At 33.4% G+C, this 21272-nt stretch overlaps 1 protein-coding gene across 1 annotated transcript in view; it reads left to right on the top strand.

The window, feature by feature from the left end:
• Positions 1–1741: 1741 nt before the first annotated feature.
• LOC149802899 (cytochrome b-245 chaperone 1-like) overlaps positions 1742–21272 on the top strand; it is a 38007-nt gene continuing 18476 nt past the window's right edge. Inside the window, exons 1-4 of the mRNA XM_089952391.1 lie at positions 1742–1852; positions 8060–8177; positions 17848–17889; positions 18469–18542. Coding sequence (XP_089808517.1) covers positions 8090–8177; positions 17848–17889; positions 18469–18542 — 204 coding nt within the window. The 5' untranslated portion in view covers positions 1742–1852; positions 8060–8089. The remainder of the gene's footprint in view (positions 1853–8059; positions 8178–17847; positions 17890–18468; positions 18543–21272) is intronic.

Below are 21272 nucleotides of genomic sequence, written 5' to 3'. Positions count from 1 at the left end.
GATGAAAAATGGATTTAGTTCCAAAATAAGCGGCTTGCTTAATTAGAATCTGTTCTAGATTTTAAACTCAGTTTTTATTGGATAGGGCATGTTTACTTTGAAAACTGCCTTGATTAATTTAACACTTACTTCTCACTCTCTGGTTCTCATTTTCTGCAAGCCTGAAATTGCTTTCATGTAGGTCGTTACGTCACTGACGGATTGCAAAACAAACATATTAGATTCTGCTCTGTCATCCCTGGTTATATTATTATCTTTGAACTTGAGCCAATAGGCCGTTTGTATCCAGAATCGGGTCTATAGACGCAATCTTACATAAGACGTACTGATATAATACAAGCTACGCGCAAGTGCTCTTAACTACGATCTAACAAAGAGACTGACACGAATTAACTATAAGAAGATACATGACGCATCTGCAAATTGTCCACAACTTTATAGAGAGAGAGAGAGAGAGAGAGAGAGAGAGAGAGAGAGAGAGAGAAGAATGCTTGGTCAGAACTTTTGCTTGCAAGAATTAACAAGTATATATGAAAATAAAAAGGAAAGAATAATAATGTTTAAAAATATTAAACGCTTAATTTCAAAAAACATTTATGTCCTACATTACATGACCCAAAGAGAAAGTTCATTAAAAGAATTCAGAAATCATACAGATACTCTTGGTAGTGACAATGTTTAGTTGAGTTTAATTTTGGCAAAATTGCCAAACATAAAATAGGTGTGTTTACGGTCAGCCGACCACCCCTGTTTATCATTGCCGACCTTAGTCCCACCACCACGGGATACATAGGCGCCCGCGTCATGGGTCAAGGGGAAGCGAGTGACCCCCCTCCCCGGAAATCATATCGCAAATATTTCCGCGTTTGAGCACGTAACTACGCAAATAGCTCCCCAGGCCGTGACTGATTGACCCATCCCCACCCCCCGCAAAAAATCCTGCGGGCGCCCATGACGGGATATATATATATATATATATATATATATATATATATATATATATATATATATATATATATATATATGCACACACACACACACCAGCCTACTCTAATTTTAAAACCAGTGTATTTGCAAACACATACTCTTTTCTTCATTCCACTTACTCTTTTCTTGGCCTATATTTATTTGTAATTTGTCGCACCTGCACAATTGACCCTACGCCAGAAGAGAGATCGCTCCGCCTACCGAATCACTTGAAATGACAATCAGTTAACCTCCGACAAAGAGCTGTTGTCAAAGAAATTGGCCTCATTTGCATGTATAAGTTTATTTAAAATGACTGCTGTTATTCTCAGAAATGTAAAATTAGCAAGTTGCCTAAATTATATTACAGTAAACAATATTTATATCTGTATTTCAAGTTCGCATATTAATAACTACGTGTTTTATTTCAGTAAATCATGAAAATCAGTTTTAAATCCGTCTGAGAAATAATTGCTGTAAAGGAAAGTCAGTGCAAAATATGTTAAAAAACGTATTTAGTATTCATTCGTATCTTCTTTCTAACAGGTCATTGTTTAGTGGCAATTTGCTTTTCGTGTTAACATTACTGAGTTAACAGCTTCATACAAAATAATAATTCCTATGCAAAATGAATAAGTTATCTAAGGTACAGATTAATTGTCTGGGCATGTATCGGAGGATCATGGGAGGCTAGAAGAATTTCAAATAGACTGGAACCCTTGACCAATCACAGCTTTTCTAATGTAGGATGTCTGCTGACAGGGAACCAGTCTAAATATCAGATGGTAAACAGCAGACAGTTTGTAAACAGAAGGAAACACTTAATGTTCTCGGTGGCCTCCATACAATCCATCTGATTGAAGCGAAAGGGATAAATTGGCTTTTGGTAAACCAAAGAACAAATTTTCTTCAGTGATTAACGTTTTTGCTTTTACGTTTCGAAATATGAGTTACATGAACATTAAACAGGGTGTTTATTCTCAGTTCTGTATTTATAACTGTGACATAACATGTCGCAAGGGCATTTTTTTCTTTTTAAAAATTACGGACTTCTAACTATGGAATTGTTGATATCTTAACTGTACACTTTGAAACACACAGTGTTGGAGTTGAGACATGTCTGCTTATAATCGTAAGACCAGATTAATTTCCTTTTTTGTGAAACAACGCCCATTTTGTTGACCTGCAGTATTTATCGTACATCTCTCATACCACCTCCTCATTTTATCGTTTTTTTTTTTGTTTTTTTTTGTTTATTTGTATATCTGATTGATACGGGACTTGACTTAGTTATAGATGAGCTTAGTAACAGGGCCCACCATTTGACCCAGGTATTTTGAGAAAAATAATTTTTGACATTCGAGTTTCAGAATAATTATATGGTCTTCATTTGGTACACAAGAAGTTATAATAACTTAACCCATCTTACATTTATGTATACTATTATGTTAAGCATAATCATGTATCACATAAATTGTTATTTCTGTTCCACAGTTGCATACATTAATATAAAAAGTATTTTCAGCAGAAGACCTCATGGTAAATTTTTTAATGTTACAGTATGAACAACTTGCATTTGGTTTGTGTGCAAGAAAATCACTGAAGGCTAATTCCAAATTGTTGTATTGTATCAGGGTAATCTAGCCTGAAAGTTTTGTTTTTCTTTTATTAAATTCTTGCAAAGTTATATTACCTTTCTTGATTGCTGTAAATGTTTCACTCTCTGAATTTTATAGCCAACTTACCAATAATTTTTCAGCAGTGTAGCATAGCACTATAGAGAAAGGAAACATGATTAATTTGTCTAATGATGCCTCCTGTTTTTACTATGGGGTAAAAAGTCTATAAATGTTGAAACTTGAATTTTGCAATATTAATTACTCTGAAAAAAGGATGCACTGTGATACTTTTCACAGGAATTTGGATTAATTGGTAAGCATTTTAACTACCTCAGAATTATGTTGTATTTCCACTAATGCTGTTATGTACAACCAAGCTTGAGGATAATTAATCAAACTGTTACTTGTATTGGTATGTTAACAGTTGCCAAGGCTTATTGGACTAGCCATATTATATTTAAATGATGACTGTTTTTTATGAGTCATAACGGCAACTGTTCACTGCATTTTTGGTCTTTGTAAATGGATTAAGTCTTGCTTTTAGATGATGCTGATACTTAAACAGCTAAAATCAAAATAGCTATCTTTTTAGTCCTATTCATGGGGCCCCAAGTGGCTGAGTGGTCTAAAGTGCTCTCTGTCACGGATCACTGCCATCTCACCTCTGTCTGCTTGTGTTCGAGTCTCAGGCTTGGCCAATGTGGATATGTGAGAAAGCTTGCCGGTAGCTTCTCGTGGGTCGGTGGTTCTTTCCAGGGTTTTCACGGGTTCTTCCTCCACCATTAATACTGTCCGCCATGTATGGCCTATTGTGTGCTGAAAAATGGCGTTAAACCCCACAACAACAACAAATATCCTGATCTGTTGTAGCATAATGCACCTGCAGATCAGGGTCTATGTTGTTTATTCCATTAATTATTCACAACAAACTGCAAAGATATTGATCTGCCAGTACATTATGGCCGCCATGTATAGCCTATCTTGTGCTGAAAAATGGCGTTAAACCCTATAATAACAACAACAAGAAGTCCTTTTCATGCTTCTCACTATCAACATGATGATTATAAATGGATTATCAATACAAAGAATTCATTCACTGCCTTCCAACAGTTCCTTTAAACTTTTAGAGATTTTACCAAGGGAATATTTCATTTTATATTTTATTTTACTAGATTATATGTTAAAACATAAAATTAGTAGTTTTTATTTAATGCTTGTTTGTGAATCAGTGCATTTTCCAAGGGAAATAATATTGATAATTCACTGGAATAAATTATCAAAAATGCTTTTTACCAAGGTCAGTGGACTTCGATAACATTGTGACCCAAAACTTTGATACTGCATTTTGTCACTTGTATGGTCTTGCAGTGGTAAGCATAGCTATCTGTTACACAGGAATACTAGTTTGAAATTTCACAATGTGCTTATTGTTTTTTTCTCCAAGTTTTTTATTTCTGTGCTTTTTTCCTTTGATTTAGCAAAGCAAATTAGATAACTGTTGATATTTGATGTGCAAAATAAACAAAACACAGTAGAACATAAACAATATAGAGCTGATATTATCACATGGAATACTGTGAGAAATAGTTCTGTTATACATATTGATATCCAGTATGTTTGAGATTAATTTGAATAGAAAATTTGCTTGCTCCAAATGGATAACAGATGTGAGTTTTGTACCCACTTGGTGAAATATATTCATTATTCACATGACGCAAGCACATACGCTAAACAATAATTGGTATTCTTTTCAGAGTAGTAAATATTTAAAAATGTTACAAAATGCACTATGTGAAGAAATACTTTGAAGAGACTTGTACAGTAATTCTGATCATCAAAACAAATTGCCATAAAACATTTGAATAATAAGAAATGTAGGCTCTTAGTATCTAAAAAGGCAAATATAAATCCAAAATATATAATATATGTTATACCATATTTCATGTAATTTTTCATCCACTAAAATTTTGGTACACCAGATATCTTACATAAATCCATAATTAAATATATCATTTTTCTATACAAAGAACTTAGTACTTTCATATAATACTCTAAAATTTAGTACAGAAAGAGTTTCAACGAGAAGATTTACATTTGTAGAAAATTATTTAAGAAAATGTTGTAGGATTTTGTAAGAAAAAGAACAAGGATTAAAATCATATACAATTCAAGCATTGTTTTATCATTTTTATTTTTTTAGCACTACTGGTGATAGATCAGAATAGCTTTTGCAATGGTCTGTTAACAGAAAGATATATTAACATCTGGTTTTCACCAAAAAAGACTTCTTGTGGTGTTCAGTTGGTCATAAACTAACATGGTGCTGGCCTAACATCCAGTATGGTTGTTACACAGTAGCCGTCTTGAAAGTATTGTTATCACTACTTTCTGATTGGATGGTCATATCAGCATGAGATAAATTCACTAAAATACCTTGTACGATGTCTATTTGGTCTAAAGGAAAATGGTGCTGGTATGTAGTCAAGTATCACCATCACACCAGCCATCTAGAAAAGCTTTCTGTCTCAAAAACTTTTGAATGGAAAGTCATCTTGACTTGGGGTTTCACCAAAAGACTTGTGATATTTAATAGGTCCTGAAAGAAAATGGTGCAGATCTGGGGTCTCATGTGGCTGCCATAGTTGCTACTTTGAAAATCTTATCACTAATTCTCCTTAAAGAGTGGTCATATCTTCATAAGAGTTTCACCAAAAGACTTCTTATAACATTGTGTTGCTCGTAAATTAAAGTGGTCCTGATCTGACATCCAAAATGTTTTCATTTGGAGAATCTTGTTTTAGATACTCCTTTTAAAGGAAAAGGCATTTTGATTTTCATTAATGTAGTTTTTATGGCATCTGCTTGGTCCTAAGTGAAAATTACTGATCCTTAATCTCTATATCAACGTGAGTTTTTTGCCAGCAGACATCTTATGATACCTAGATGGTCCTAAATGAAAATCATGCCAGTCATACATTTAGTAGGAAGGTCATGACATCTGTTGTGAAAATCTTTTTGTTATTACTCACTCGGAATGGATGATTATTATGACATTGGGTTTTGACCATAAGTCTTCTGATTATGTCTGCTTTGTCCTAAATGAAAATGATGCCAATCTGAAATGAAGAATGTCCATCACAGTCATGCTAATTAGAAAAAAACTTGCTATTGCTGAATAATGTCAGAGATTGTATCAACACTAATCAGTTAAAAGGAAGAAATTATTTTATCTTGAATTCTTGGAAATTCTTTTCACCTAGTAAAGCTTAAGTCCCTTCAAGGTTCTCTTGTTAACCATTTATTCTGATGCTCTATATCTGAATCAAGAAGAGAAGGTTACGTTTCAAACTGCTCCAAAAAAAGAAATGTTTGATTTCAAGGGTCTTGTATTTGCTAAATATATGTTTGATCAATTCTCATACTGTATGAAAAACAAATATTTCTTTAAGTTGGGTATGTATTTAAGCATTTGTGGGGTTCTGTCATGTCTACACCATTTTGAACTGATTTATGACCCTTTGATATAAACTTGATAACTTCAAAAGGGATTTTGCTTGTGTTCTGAAATAGCAGAAGAACCATTCAACGTATTCTGTCGCAATTTATTGTGGACATTGTTTGATCAACCATATGGTCCATTTTAGACAGAGTTAAGCCCTTTGTTTATCAACTTAATATCTGAACATAGGATGTTGTTTGTATTTTGGTGTCCATTAAGGAGTTGGAATTCAAGTATTCTGCACTATGATTTAGAGGAGTTGTGGCCCTTGAAAGTCTATATTCTCCTTACTTAGTATGATTTCCCCATACAGGTTCCTCAAAGATCCAAATTAGCAAACTTTAGTTACTCAGAGCTCTTTGCTGTGTATCAGTCATGTATGGGTTGTTTTCACAGACGTCATGATTGAGTACGCAAATACCCACAATGCAATGCGCGCGCACCTTGCGCCACCATCTTGAGTCTCTAACAAACCTTAGGCAACATTAGTCATCATGTATATTCAAGATAATAATTTGATTTAACTGTCGATACATAGATCATACTTAAAATTAAGTGCCATATAGCACGAAAATAAAAATAAAGCTGGAAGTTCCCTTGCTTATATCGAAAGACAGAATAGCGAAGTTTAACCATAATCGTGCATATTGCGTTAAAATAAAAATGCAGTTATTTTTTTATTTTATTTTTTTTACAAACAGACAATATTGACATTTTTTAAGTGTTTCGTATCATATCCCTAAGCTTGTCATTTAGAAAGAGTATTTCCGGACAATGATTTTCGGGATACAATATCAGTTACGAATTAAAATTTCATGTTTTATGCCAGAACTTTTATGTACAAATACTTTTCACGTCAACAGGTGCCAAAGACAGTTGACAAACCAATTTAATTAGTATGGTCAGATATTGTATTTGTGGTGGAGATGATGGGCATAGGATGATAATGAATGAAAGCGATAACCATTCAAAGAAGTTTCATCTTCAGTGTTTTCAAACAAAACACATGCCTAACGGAACATGACTTTGTGCCGAATGTCAATACGAAGTTTTCCTGAAATGCTTTTAGAAATATGAAATTATATATTAACAATTAGCTTTATAACTTGAATGATAACCAAACGATTGATTTCAGCCAACGAAAATTGAAAATCATTACATGTTTCTACTTGTTTGTATATCCATTTGTGTATGTGTTTGTTTATTGATCGATCTATTTGTTTATAAAAGAATAACAAAGATAGTTGAAATTTAAATGTTTTACTTGAAGAAAGCAAGTAGAAAAGTCATGCATTCAGTCTCGTGCGGTTGACAGGCACAACAGAATGAGATATATTATTATATTCTTACGCACAAAATAAAACATGCCTTCATAATTATGCGGAAAGAACATTGCTATTAGGTGCCAGTTTGCGGGGCTAGGGACTCCAAATGGCGGATATAGAAGTACATACGTTTTGTGACGTCACATGAAAACAACGGATAGTTCTAGATCACTTCATAATTGGGATTTAAAATGATCAGTATCTCCCTTCTCATTAAACAAGCTTTTTAGGTTATATCCCTGAGGGGCTTTTTGCACCATGAGATAGAATACTGTTTGTTTATATTTTCTTTCATTAATTTATTTCAGCAAAATTAAACTTACATGTATTTCATTGCATTTAGAATGTAACATTATCACATGTACCTGTCACACTGTACCACTTCTGCTCATGGGTTGCATTCTTGGATGATGCAACTGGGTCCATAACTTATACTTCATTAGTTCTTTATTCAGTTTACAGTATATTTGGAATCTTACATTCCTCTATTTAGTGTAGAACTATTTTCCTTGGATCAGGTTGGGGACCCAAGAGGTCATGGAGTTATGCCCTTTGATATATGAACGGTTTATCTTTGGCACATACTTTATGTTTTTCAATACATTTCTTGTTTGTCATTCTTCACCAGATTTTTTTTTCTATTTTTACAGTTTTTACAGTGGTTCAAAGTGTACAACAAGATGGCGTATTTGACTGTTGAAGTAGAAACAATGGACAGACTTCGCCTTTCCAGAGCACCAAGTATTTATTCTTGGGCCCTGTTTGGAGGTATCTGCCTTTTACATAATTATGCACTATAGTCAATACTATATGAGATGATAAACTACACAGATCTAGTCTCCGAATTATCAAAACAGTTTGTGCATGAAACTCAGATTCATTTCAGAACTCTGTCTTCAGATATGTTTAGTAACATTGGCTAAATTTGATAGTGGGTTGAAGTATATGTATAAAATGGAAAGGTCATCATGGTAATTTTTATTCTTGGAATATAGCTGTGAAATATTAAAGATAAAGGTTATGGAGATTATGGAAGTTTTTTTAATTCTGTTCTTATTATGATCTAAATTAGAGAATGTCAAACTGTTCAGGCTTTGGGCTTGAGCTTGATTTTCAAGCTCAACAAGTTTAAAGAAAACAGGACCTGATCTGAGACTATATTCCATTTTAAAGTGCTTTGGAGCTTGTAACGGTTGCTTCTGTTAGCTAATTTTAGTTAAAAGAATATGGAAAGGTTCAATACTGAAACTAATCAGTTATTATTTTGCATACTATACTGGCTTTTAGAATAATAGCTAAACAAAAACCCCATAAGGAAAGTTAACAGCTCCCTAACAACTGAGACAGAGAAAATATAGTGTTGGATTAATGATTACATGAACTATGATGTAAAATCAGATAAACATAAAATAAGGACAAGTTTCTGATTAGGAGTTGGTAGCAGCTAAAAGATGACAAGAAACCATCAAAAAAAGAAAATTCTTAATTTTTATTTGTTGCTCTTAAATAGATTAAACATGTGTGAACTTTTGTGACACTTTCCATTAACAGGACTGATGGAGAGTTACAGATATTGTTTGCAATTAGGGCTATGTATATATGACAGGGCTGATCAAATCTCATAGTCCGATGTCCTGGACTGTTCATTTTTGAAGTCGGACAAGTACATTTTTCCAAAGCACTAGTTCAGGACAAGTGGGGTTTTTTTTCCTATTTTAAAACAAGTCAGGCAAGTACTAAGTTTAATTTGTTAGTCACTGCATCTACATTTATTTGTCCATTCATACCTTCTGGGCAATTCAGAATGATTGACTCAAACTGTATTCATTCACATCCTGTAATACTACAGGATGGTTTGTGCATACATGCCAACCATTACGCTTTTGGCATAATCATTACATTTTTCTTCACTAAATTATGCCTTATGCCTAACTGTATTTGGATAATGTGTTTTTGGTATATCCCCCTCCCAAAAAAATTAATCATTTGTTTTCTCATTTTTATTAACAGCCCATTAATCCCACAGACCATATTCTATAACAGATGGCTTCTGTGTAATTACGACATAAGAGTATGCTTGTCTGAAGACTTGCATGCACTTTCCTAACATTATGTTCTATTTATAGCAGTTGCCCTATTTCCAAGAAACAGGCTGGTTTCTACTTTCAGTTTTTGACCTCAGTTTCTGTTTATAGCAGCTGTATGGCTTAGTTAGGAAAGAAAAGACTGGTTTTCTCACTTTTAATCTTTGTTTCGAAGATTCTTTGTTCTAATTCATATCTAGTACAGAACCAGTCTGTAGGTATTAGGCACAAAAAGTCATCAGATTTATTCTAGTCAATGCGTGTGTTAGAGCAAAAATATTTTAAAAATAATTTCACAGATGGATTAGGAAAAGACAAAAAACTGATTCAGAGATGATTACACGAATTACACAATACAGCATTTCATTCTAGGGCAGCTTCACACCCCTTTCAGGCTGCGTGGAAAGGATTTTAATATTGGTCATGGTGGTAAAACAAAGAAACCTTGAATTAGCTCATTTTACTAACTCCAGTACTAAGGTAATTTCTTATTTACAGCAGAACTAAATTTAAAGGCATAATTTACCAAGTTCTTAATAGAACACGGACTACCCCTAGCAGTAGAAGACTACATTGGTCCTTTGTTCAGACGGATGTTTCCTGATTCCGAAATTGCAGAAAATATGCATGTGCAAGAACAATATCATCTAATATTGTTAGGTGTTTAGCAGAAGATACTTCACTTAAAATTGCAGAAGCCATGAAAATTGGGCTGTTTGGTATTGCAACAGACAGGAGTAGTGATTATGACAAAAAGTTGTACTCAGTCAATGTAAGAGACTTCGACGACGAAAGGGCAAAGTCAGAGTGCTCTTCTTTCATTACCAGAATTAACAGTAGATTCCACTGGAGAAAACATTTTTTTTATTTGCTTGATAATGCATTGAATAAGCATAAGTTGGCAGAACTGTATGGGGTTTTCAGCTGATACTGCATCAGTGATGACTGGAATTCATAAAGGATTTGCATTCTATACTTTGAAAAATGTCTCCATCATTGTACATAGGTTGTCTCTGTCATATGATGCACCATGCTGCAGGAAAGGCTGTTGATAAATTAGAACGAGAACTCTGAAGTATCAAATTGGCACTCTACCTGACAATGTACTTCATGCGGACAGAGTTAATTTTTTTCATCTTATTTCCCAGCTAAAAGACCCAATAACTGTAAGATATAAATTTCCTCTTCTTTGTCAGGTTATGAAAAGAAGATTGGTTCTTTACCATTCTAATGCTGACTGAGAGATTGTTTAGTATTGTTAACAAAAATAAAACTGAATTCAGATCCAGGCTCTGTAACCTAGCACTTAGTGCTCTACTTGTGTGCAAAACATTCCTAGTCTCAGTTGGTACAAAGTGTTTTGAAATGCAATATGAGAGTCTGTTGCTTTTTAAAGCTCAAAGTGTTTTATGAAAACTTGAAGCAGTAATTGATGTTGAAAGTCCAGAGGGATAAATAAATCATTTTGTACATATGCTCATTGAACTTTTATCATGTTATATGTGGATTACTCTTTTTCTGCTTGGATTACTTTTCTTGTCTACTTGGATTACACTTTTCCCTCACCAGGGGTTGGCATGAATGTTAGTGAATATGAACAGAAATTTGCTTATGTAATAATAGATGGATTTCAGTGCATTTTATATAAATAGTCAACTCCCCTAGAGGTGCCTTGGTGCCTCTGAAGTTCTCCACTCCAAACCCAAGATTTTATATGCAAGTTTAAACAGCCAACAATGATGGTATATTTTGTCACCAATAAGGAAACAAATTCACAATTTGCGACATTAGCAATGCACAGCATGATAACTAAATAAACATTTTACATGTTATTTTTCCTACTTTTAAGAAGAAAAAGTATTTTTTCATGTAAAAGAAAAATACTTGTATATGAAATTTCAAGATCTATGTTTCGATCTTTTTATATTAGAATTCATACATGATCCCTTCCCCAAAATGATAATAAACCTTTTTCATATTATTTTTTGTACTTTTTAGAAAGAACATATTTTTTTTGAACAAGAAAAATACATATCTGTGAAATTTCAGGAGCCATGCCATGATAATGTTATATCAAAATGCTTGTTATATCAGAACATGTTATAGTGGGGTCACACTCTGTTATGGAATCTTGTTGGTTCTGAATGAAAGTGGTACCAATCTAATATCCAGTATGGTCACCATAGTGGCCATCTTAGAAATCTTGTTATTGCCACTCCTCCTGAATGGATAATGGAATTGAAAAATCATGCCAATCAGACAGGTATCTTGAAAACATCTTCATTAAAACTGTGGCTTAACAGGTTGTTATGCTGTGACTGTGTTTGGTGTGGGGTGGGGTGCTAACAATGTTTGATCTAAATTATTATAGAAGTCCCACCCAGGTTCAGTTTTAGTTGGAAGTTAAATTAGTGAAAGATAGATGTAAAACTACGAGCCCCCAGGCAGCAAGACTGAGTGTTAAATGATTGAATATACAAAAAAGTGAAATACTCTCCTTCCGCTCAACCCTGTGATGACCTATTGCATCATTTGATTAGTAGTGTGAGATAGCTTTCCACCTGTCCTTGTATTCTACTCATCTGTGTATTCTTCTCTCCTATTCCTCCAATTCCTTTTCCTCTTCCTCTCGACTTTCTCAGGGTTCCTTCTTCTCTTCCTCAACTTCTTTATATTTCTCCTCCTCCTCCACTTTATCCTCCTTGACTCCTTTTCCTCCTCCTCCTCGACTATCTTCAATGACTAGACTTGTCAACTCTGACTGCTCTGCTAGTCTCACTTCTGTCCCCTCTTAGAGACTCTGGACTTATCTGAACTGGAGGTTCTGTCCCTCAAAAAGCTTCCTGTGATAACACAAGGACGGTAAATACCTTCCTTAGCTCTCTCATCTCACACTACACCCAGCCTATCATCAGATAACGGCTACTAAATTTCTTTGGTCACACATTCATTCACATCGAAATACTTCTACGTTCTTCTATGGTAAAACAACTTAATAAAAGCTTGGTATCAATTACCTCTCATACATACATCAATAAATTGCATCACATCAGTACATATTCCTAATCCCATTATACTAAACCATATCACAGCAATCAGATGCATTTCTTTACATTACAACTCATACAAGTACACAAATATTCAAATATCCATGCATCCTTATTAACTAATCTTACACACTTCAGTCATTTTCCAAATTCACAATTCAAGCATGTGTAAATTCTAACATATCACATGAATAAGTGTGCTAGTTTACTATGAAGTAACCTATTAGCAAATGACAAATTAATTCTGACATTAAGCTAACAATCTACATAATTCTCTGTATAATACTTTAAACTCATTTCTCAAATATCCATGTAAGTTAAAAACTACAAAGGTAATTCTACGTACTAAATGATGCTAGTATATCGTACATGATTTTTCTCCATTTTAAAGCAGAATTCCACTTTTCTCCTGACTTGAATCAGATCTTTCTTGATATAGTCCATTTTTTATATCATCTCCAATCCAATTTTTAAAAAATGGTCTGTCCGCTCCCATTCGGCAATGACTCTTGTAAATTATTCATTCCATATATTAGTTAGCACATGACTCTCGTAAAGAGTATTCTGATTGGTCAAAGGTTTTAATTCATCCAGTGAATCTTCATGTAATGGAAACTGATGGTAATGGAAAGAAGAAGCATGCTTCCAAAACATGGCATCCCAAGTTGTTGAGAGAGACCATGACACAAAAAGTATAGATAAAAGTTTAGAAAATGTATGGAAATGGGAATGGCTGGAGCGAAATATTAATGGAAATTTAGTTGGTCAGTTTGTATGAAAAGTGAATGCTAGAGGACTGGCATTTTTTGACATCTGCTCTACAGTAATCACGGTTGGAAAAGTTTGGAACAACTCATACAAAAGAAGCTGGAATGGAAAAATTGAAGCTCAGAAGGCATCTGGAAAAAGCGCAGTTAATTACTATAAGAAGAAAGATTTCTTGCATGAGAGAACAGATGTAGCCCTCGTCAGAATATGCACACTGCATGTTGCCAATACAAGCACCAGCTTGAAAGGAAAAAGGGTCTCATTGAGAATGAAAAAAAACAATTGCACATTGAGCAACAAATGTCAGTGCTGACAAAAAATGAAGCTAAAGAAATCTTTGCCAAAGCCACAAAAAGAGCTTGACTGGCATATCAACAGATTGTGTCCATTTGAGAAAAAGACGAGTGAATGTATGGGATTATTTGTATATAGTTGATGTACTTCAGTGTTTATTTTACAGATTTGTTATGGAAAGAGAGAAGTATAATATATTTGCTGCAAAAATTGAGAAATTATTGTGACTTAATTATGATGTGAACACTGACATACGCATGAAATAAATTCAGCATCAATAGTATTGGAGAACAAATTCATGTGACTATAAATATTGTGAAATTATTGCTGTCAAGTTCAACATTTTTGGTAAGTTTATTAGTTTTTCAAATGATTACTTTGGTTTATTTTATGATCATAAGTTGCACCAGTTACTAACAGTTTTTTATGAGTGTAAAATGCATATTGGACCCCCAGATCAGGGGTGCTGTGCCTCGAGTCCCAATTGGGGGAGGACCCACAGACCCCCCTTAAAAAAATTTCAGCTTTTTTTATGGAAGACCAATATCATGTCTAATATACACACTACACATAATTAGAATTACAATGCTGTAATATTCTGCGAAAATCAAGCAAATAACTTCCCAACCTTTACGAAGCTTTGTCTTTCCTTAGAATCTCCTATGTTCTACTGACAAATCACAAGTGGCTCTCTCAGAGTAATCCTTATTGCTCAGCAATCTGTCAGTGCAAAACTAAACTTTGGCTTGCTAGTTCGAAGTTATAATTTGGATCAAAACTGTTACCACACCCTCCATCTCAATTCTGATTGGATGTCGCTTTGACCCGATCTAATCAAAATTAGCGGACAATGTCCTTCTCGCTGTCTGTTCATTGTTCATGTGGGGATGGATTTAGAACATGCCCCCATTCCTCGTGGGTTCCTCTGATCTTTGGACAAAGCTGTAGCACATAGATGGGAAGTCGCTCGATCTATCGCCTATGCCGATTCAAGATGTCAGATCTTCTCTCTGGTCACTGTAACCTTGCGTAAGAGATTAACTCTAGTCTGATGCTGTGTTCAGACCTTTATGTAATAATACCTTTTTTATACACAATTTACTAACTGTGGCTGAGCAAATGTGACAGAAACTTAAGAAAATAGTTATGTTACCAAATATAACGTGTTGGAGGTTCTCAAGACTATTAACAATGTCTCCAGAACTCAGTTTAAAGAGAAATTCCTGGAACTATAATGTAAAATCAGATAAACATAAAATAACGGGCATAATAAAAGTTTGACTAATACATATTTGCTTAAACATTTAGTTATAGAGTTTACTGTCCTTGTATAAAACACTTTACTGTAACCAATTCTGTCATGAAAGTACTTGATACATCATGGTCAGCCTGCACTTTATTGTTCAATTTGTCCTCAGTTGTGAGGAAGTTTCTGTCTGCTACACAAATATCAGCATCTTTTCATTTTTTAACTCTACAAATATTTATATCACATTTATAACTTCTTAAGTAACACTGAATATATAATTAGTCCATTTGCAGTGTGAATTTTTTATATCTTTTTAATATGCAGTTTGCAGAAGGCAAGAAATTTACAATGTGCAGGAAAATATAGAGTAATTTGGAAATCTGTTCTGTAATAAAGATAGATACACATTAGATTGCAGGATAAAATGTCTACAATGCACATGAGAACAGAAGATTAATATGATGCCTAGTAACTATGAATATATAATGTTTTGATCCCTTTGAGTTTTTTTTTGTGTGGATATTGTGATGCCTTCTATGTATCTGTCACCCATCTGTCCATAACTGTTTCTACTCCTGAAGCACAAATAGTGTAGAGATGCTCCAAACACAATAGTTTACTTGTTCATATACATGCAGTAACCCTGTTCTAAAGGATTATAATTTTAGTCAAAGTTAAGAATCAACCATTTTTTGGAACATGTTAAGTGTTACTATCAACAAATACACAAAGAATTTGATATTAAGGTTAATTTTTGTGAAATAGAACTTGGAGCAGGTCACTATCTAGCCTTGCTCTGATGTAACTAATAGGATTTTTTTTCTATATTTATAGTCATACTGTTTTCCTTGCACCTTACTTCAAGTCTGCTAAGAGCACCTTGGGAGTTATTTCTTAGTTCATTGGTGATTTTATGCTCACTCAGACAGTGTAGTGTCATCTGCACGGAGGTCAGTGGATGAAATTGAATTTTCTTATATCATGGGGTAAGTCAGTAGTAAATAGAATGAATAAAAGAGCTCAGTAGTAAATAGAAGAATGAATAACAGAGGTGATTAGTAAATAGAGTGAATAACAGAGGTATGGGGATAGAGCCACAATTAATATTTTTACTTTCAGAAAGGTGACCATTTAGAGACAGTTTTTGCACTTGATCAATTAAGTAAGAAATAAACCAGTTTAAAGAGTTTTCATTACATTGATAGAGTTTTAGTTTTTCAAGTAAAATTTAATGGTCTAACAAGACCAAAAGCTTTGCAAAAATCAACCATAATAGTGCCAACCATTTCTCCTTTATCTGATGCTTGTAACCATTTATCAATGATAGATATGAGTGCAGTTTCATATGAGTGATTCTGTTGAAAGCCAGACTGATTATCATAAATAAGCTTGTTAGTGTTGAAATAATTCATGAAAGAATCATGTGCTTGTTTTTCTAGTAATTTAAAATGATATGGAAGAATAAAAATGGGTCTGTAGTTATTTACATCATCTTTTTTTTGGCAATTTTCCTAGTCTGTTAAAATTAATTAGATCTAATACTGGGATTGCGAATTAAAGTTATAATCTCTGCTATAATAGGTGCTGATGCCTTTAGAAGCCATGTCCCAATCATATCTAGACCTGTGGATTTACAATCATCCATTTGTAAAATGTACTTTGACACAAATTCCGGACTTCTTTCAAATTTAAAACTTTATGCCATATGGGAGTTTTTTAGAGTGACACTTTCCAGATGATCAAAGGAAGCTTTAGGTTCTTGAAATATTTTAGCAATTCAAACAAAAAGTAATTGAAAATATATTAGATATCGCTTTAATCATCAATATAAATGCATGTCCTTGTGATTGAGGGATACAATTCTAGTTTTATTGTTATGGTGCCTTGCACAAGACTCAGTAAAATCTCTCCAAATAGCTTTAATGTTACTGGGTATTTCTTTTTCCATACAGCACTTTTTGTTTTGTTGTGCTTGTTTTGCTTGACTTAATGTTTTATTAATTATATTTCCCTAAATTTTATATTCAGCTTTATTTCTTGCAAATTTTAGATGGTCTCTTCATTTTATTACGTCTTAAATTTTTGGGGTGATCCAACCAGGCTGGTTTCCTTCTGTCTTGCGTGTTTATGAAAAGACGTGCTTGTTCACTGATTCCTTGAAAAGTTCCATCCAAGTACCTAAAACATCATCAAGATTTATCTTCAAAGATCTGGACTGTGCTCCATGAAATCTGTTTAAGACTTTTCATGAATAATATCAGAGTTTTGAAAAGTAATGGTTTTATGGATTTTTTTATTTATTATCTGCTACTGCCTTTACATGCAAGAAAAATTACAGGTGGTTACTTACACCAATCTTATGAATCATTACTTCCAGAACATTTTCTTGTGCATTGGTATAAATATGGCCAATAAGTGTTGTAGAGGTAGATGTTACATTTCTGGGTACATTTACTAGCTGCTCCATACCAAATGAAGCAATAAAATCCAGCTAGATATTTTCATTTGATCACTGAGAAGGTCTCTGATACACAAGAAATGTTGACCTTGATTTACTGTTGACATTGTTTCTGAGGTTCCAAATAAATGTACATTATTATTTTATGAGGTTAACAATAATGTCACTTGATTTATCTTTCCTCTTATACCCTAAATATATTTAAATGACCTTTGTATAAACCCTGACCATAAACTCCTTAATTCATGAGATTTACAACATTATTTTTATTAGAATTTAGAGGCACTCAAGGAGACAATGACTATATTATAACTACGTTTATAATGAGCTGTTTTTCTACACACTGTTGTTATTTTTTGTGAATCTTTTATTTCGAATTATTTAATATTTTTATTTGAAAGTTACAGATTATTTGATTCCATTTTGCTAGCAGCACATTGTAAAAATGAAACTTTTTAAAATTTCTTAATATAAGCATGATAGTGACAATAAGAATATATCAGGCTATAAAGGAATACACACTTTTTCTGTCTTGCAGGATTTATAACTTTGGGATTTACTGCAGCTTACTATGGTGAAGGTTTGTATTGTGATTTAGTTTTATTTTGTAATGAAATAATTTGACTAAGACTATTAGTACCTGGAGTTCCTTTTTTGACTAATGGCAGTCTTAAATTTCCCTTTTAGTCAGAGACAACTCTGTGCGAACACTTACATCAGTAAACAGATCTTGCAACTTTTTGTGGCAGTAATCAAAGTGAATTATGTTCCAGTGACATTTCCCTTCTTTAACTGAGCTTGTGTTTCCTCATACTATATTTACACAGGCATTGTATCAAGCATTGCAGATACATTAAAATTGCTGCATTCAGTCTTTCAACGTTAATGATAATTGTATTATACACAAATATCATGTAACCATATCATTTATTCCTTTTCTGTACTGATCTCTTATCAGTTTATCCTCATTTGGAGCCAAAAGAATTCTTTTCTAAATGAATATATTATCACTTTATCTTTACCAAAAAGCCTAAATGTTATCTTGATGTAATAAATCAATAAATACACAGCAGTTTCTGTTGTTCTCAGCTGGAGCTATCCATTTAACAAGTAACATTTTATCTTTCATGCAATTGATTTTATTTTATTTATGTTTCAGATTACATGTTGTGGAAGATTATATATGTGATGGCTGGAATATTCATTGGAACTTCCTGTATGGATGATTGGGAGGTATACCTCAAAATCTGCTGTGTATAAAAGGTTCAAAGTTAAAGTTCATTTGACAAATTTGCTTCAGTTATACAACAATTTCTTAGAACTTAATGTAGGTATCTATATATTTCATGCCATTATAGCAGTCTTTATAGAACTGCCATAAGGTGGAGTGTTTCATGCTATGGTGCTGTCCTTCCATCTGTATGTCTGTTCCCAATTTCATTTCCACGTAGTGACTTGAGTTGTACACCATCTACAGTTTCAGAACATTGTGGATAACTTGTGCTTGGCTTACGGAATAACCCTTTCAGTTTTGGAATCAGTGGTCAATATCACTGCAACTAAAGGAAGAAAAAAAGATTTATACACCAAGTCATTACTTCTAGATAACATAACTTGATCAAATTTAAGGACAGTCTTAAGACTCTGTGCTCTTAAAATAAGCAACAAAAATAGTGAACAGCAACAAACTTTGTAAAATTCATCAAATAACTTAATTTCTCTTGAAGATGAAGTGAAAATAAAAATAAAGACCATACAGCATTGCAAATTAAATCCCAGAATAATCCTAGAATTACAGACACAAGTCCTATTAACAAAAGTTCTGAATAATCTTTAGTGGAAATCCAAATTAAGTCCCACACTGAAAGTATTGATGATGTCTGGTGGCTTGTAATGTGTTGATGTGCCAACAGTCTTTTTTGTTGGATTACTATACATTAATTCAAGAAGAAATCCTTAATTGAAATTACAGTATTCAGTTCCAAATAAAATACTGTACACAACAACAGTATGATTCTGCTTGAATGTTAAAGCACAAAGGAATAATCTTTCCAGTAACAAGATTATATAGTCTTCTACTTGACCTCAGGTCATAACTAACATTTTCTTTAAAAAATATTACATAATGGATAATAACCATAGAGAAACTTCTTAATCTTTACAAAATAAAATGTTAGTTATACACCTCTTCATCGATAACTCCCATTTGTTGAAATACTCCAAAAATTGACCCCTATTTGTTGAACTTGAAGAAAATCGCGATCAAAATTGGTAACAGAAACTTTGATGTATAGCTCATTTTATCATTGAAAACGGTAGATATGACCTGGACATTTTAATAAACACTATGAAATATCAAATTTAAAAATAGGTCATACAATTTTTTACATTTTCTTTCCAAACGACATTCCTAGTACACCGCAATTAACGATATGTAAGGAAATTTTGATAAATGAAAATGTCCCTCACGCTGAGTGGAGGCAGTACTTTAATAAATAAATAAATACAAATTAAATATTTTTTTTATCAATTGAAATTTGTGTTCTAGTTCTATCTTTTAATTCCCTTTAAGTGTAATCATCATAAATGCAATGTGTCCTCTTGTAATTAAATGTAAAATTCATCAATCTACCATAACAGCTATGTCCGCGTGCATTTCTCTGAGAACCTAATTAACTGCCGACCCTGTTTTGATAACTGACTTCCAGAAGTATTTGTTGTATTGTTGTACTGAATTAAAAGCTGGCCTCCTTTGTATTATCATGTTAATTATGTCTTTTGAATCAAATAAAGAAGGTGGAATAAAAGAAAAGTTAAAAGGCACGAAAATCTCACAGATTTAAAATCTAGCAGCCCCTGGTCGTATGTCAGGTGAACTCACTTCATTTGATTAGTCGAACTCTGATGGGGGGGATCAGATCCCTTTATCGGATGAACAACCCTTTCGAACACACTAGGGAACCAAAATACCTCCATCAAAATTTTGCTTTAAACTAAACATTTTGATCTAAATTCTTTAAAAATAAATAAAACAAACATACACACTTTTGGGGGTAACACTAATACATAAAAACACTTTATTTTTTGGGGTCAAGTGGGGAGAGCATCTGTCTGGTTCCCCACCCACCCAAAAACTCAAACACTTATAAATGTTATTGTGTATGTAACATAAACTACCTTAAATTAACCACCTCTTTCATAACTGTGATCAAAGATAACAAGGCAGTCAAGTGAAACGAATACTTCGTAAAATAAAGAGCTTGATTTCACAGATACAGACAAGCGAGTTTCAGAGAATTCTTGAACTGGCACTCAGAGATTTCCTCAAGGATGATAAGAAGTGTCATTATTAATTCCACTGAATTCATGAATTCAGTATTTTACTAACTGAGCAATACAAAAAATTTGAGTTTCAACGTAGATGATTGTCTCACGAAATAAATGTCGCATGTTTTTGAAAAGAAGGAATTTTGTTTGGTGGTGTATCAACAGTTAGTCTAGTTCCCTGCTTGTGGACTTCTGATTTGGCAGGATAATATTAAACACCATTATGGGAACCAGACTCATATGTTGGACATTTTGAAAATAAATGTTATTAAACAGAATAATGAACAACTTCATTAGAAAAAGTGTATTATTAAAACTTATTATCGATGTGATTATAAAATGAGGATTCAGTCAGTAATCAACCCAGTTCCCAAATGCCGCTCTCCCCCCCCCCCTCCAGTTTTCTCAATGTCAAAGTTTTTTTTTTTGGAGGTCCCTCGGTAACTCACGCCTCGCTTATAGTGCAGTCTATGTTTGTGGATCCCATTGTGCTTAAGTTATCGAGGGAGAGGTGTAATTAGAAGGTCTGCTACTAAAATTATAATATATAAATATATAAACTAGACTATGTCAGGTACACCAGTGGAATCAATAACATAGACCCAGAGCCAAATAAACAGGTTTACTTCTATTAAC

Source organism: Sinohyriopsis cumingii, chromosome 3 (assembly GCF_028554795.1).
Source record: "Sinohyriopsis cumingii isolate HCF-2022 chromosome 3, ASM2855479v2, whole genome shotgun sequence".
Lineage (NCBI taxonomy): Eukaryota > Metazoa > Mollusca > Bivalvia > Unionida > Unionidae > Sinohyriopsis > Sinohyriopsis cumingii.
This window is presented reverse-complemented; position numbering and strand designations above follow the sequence as displayed.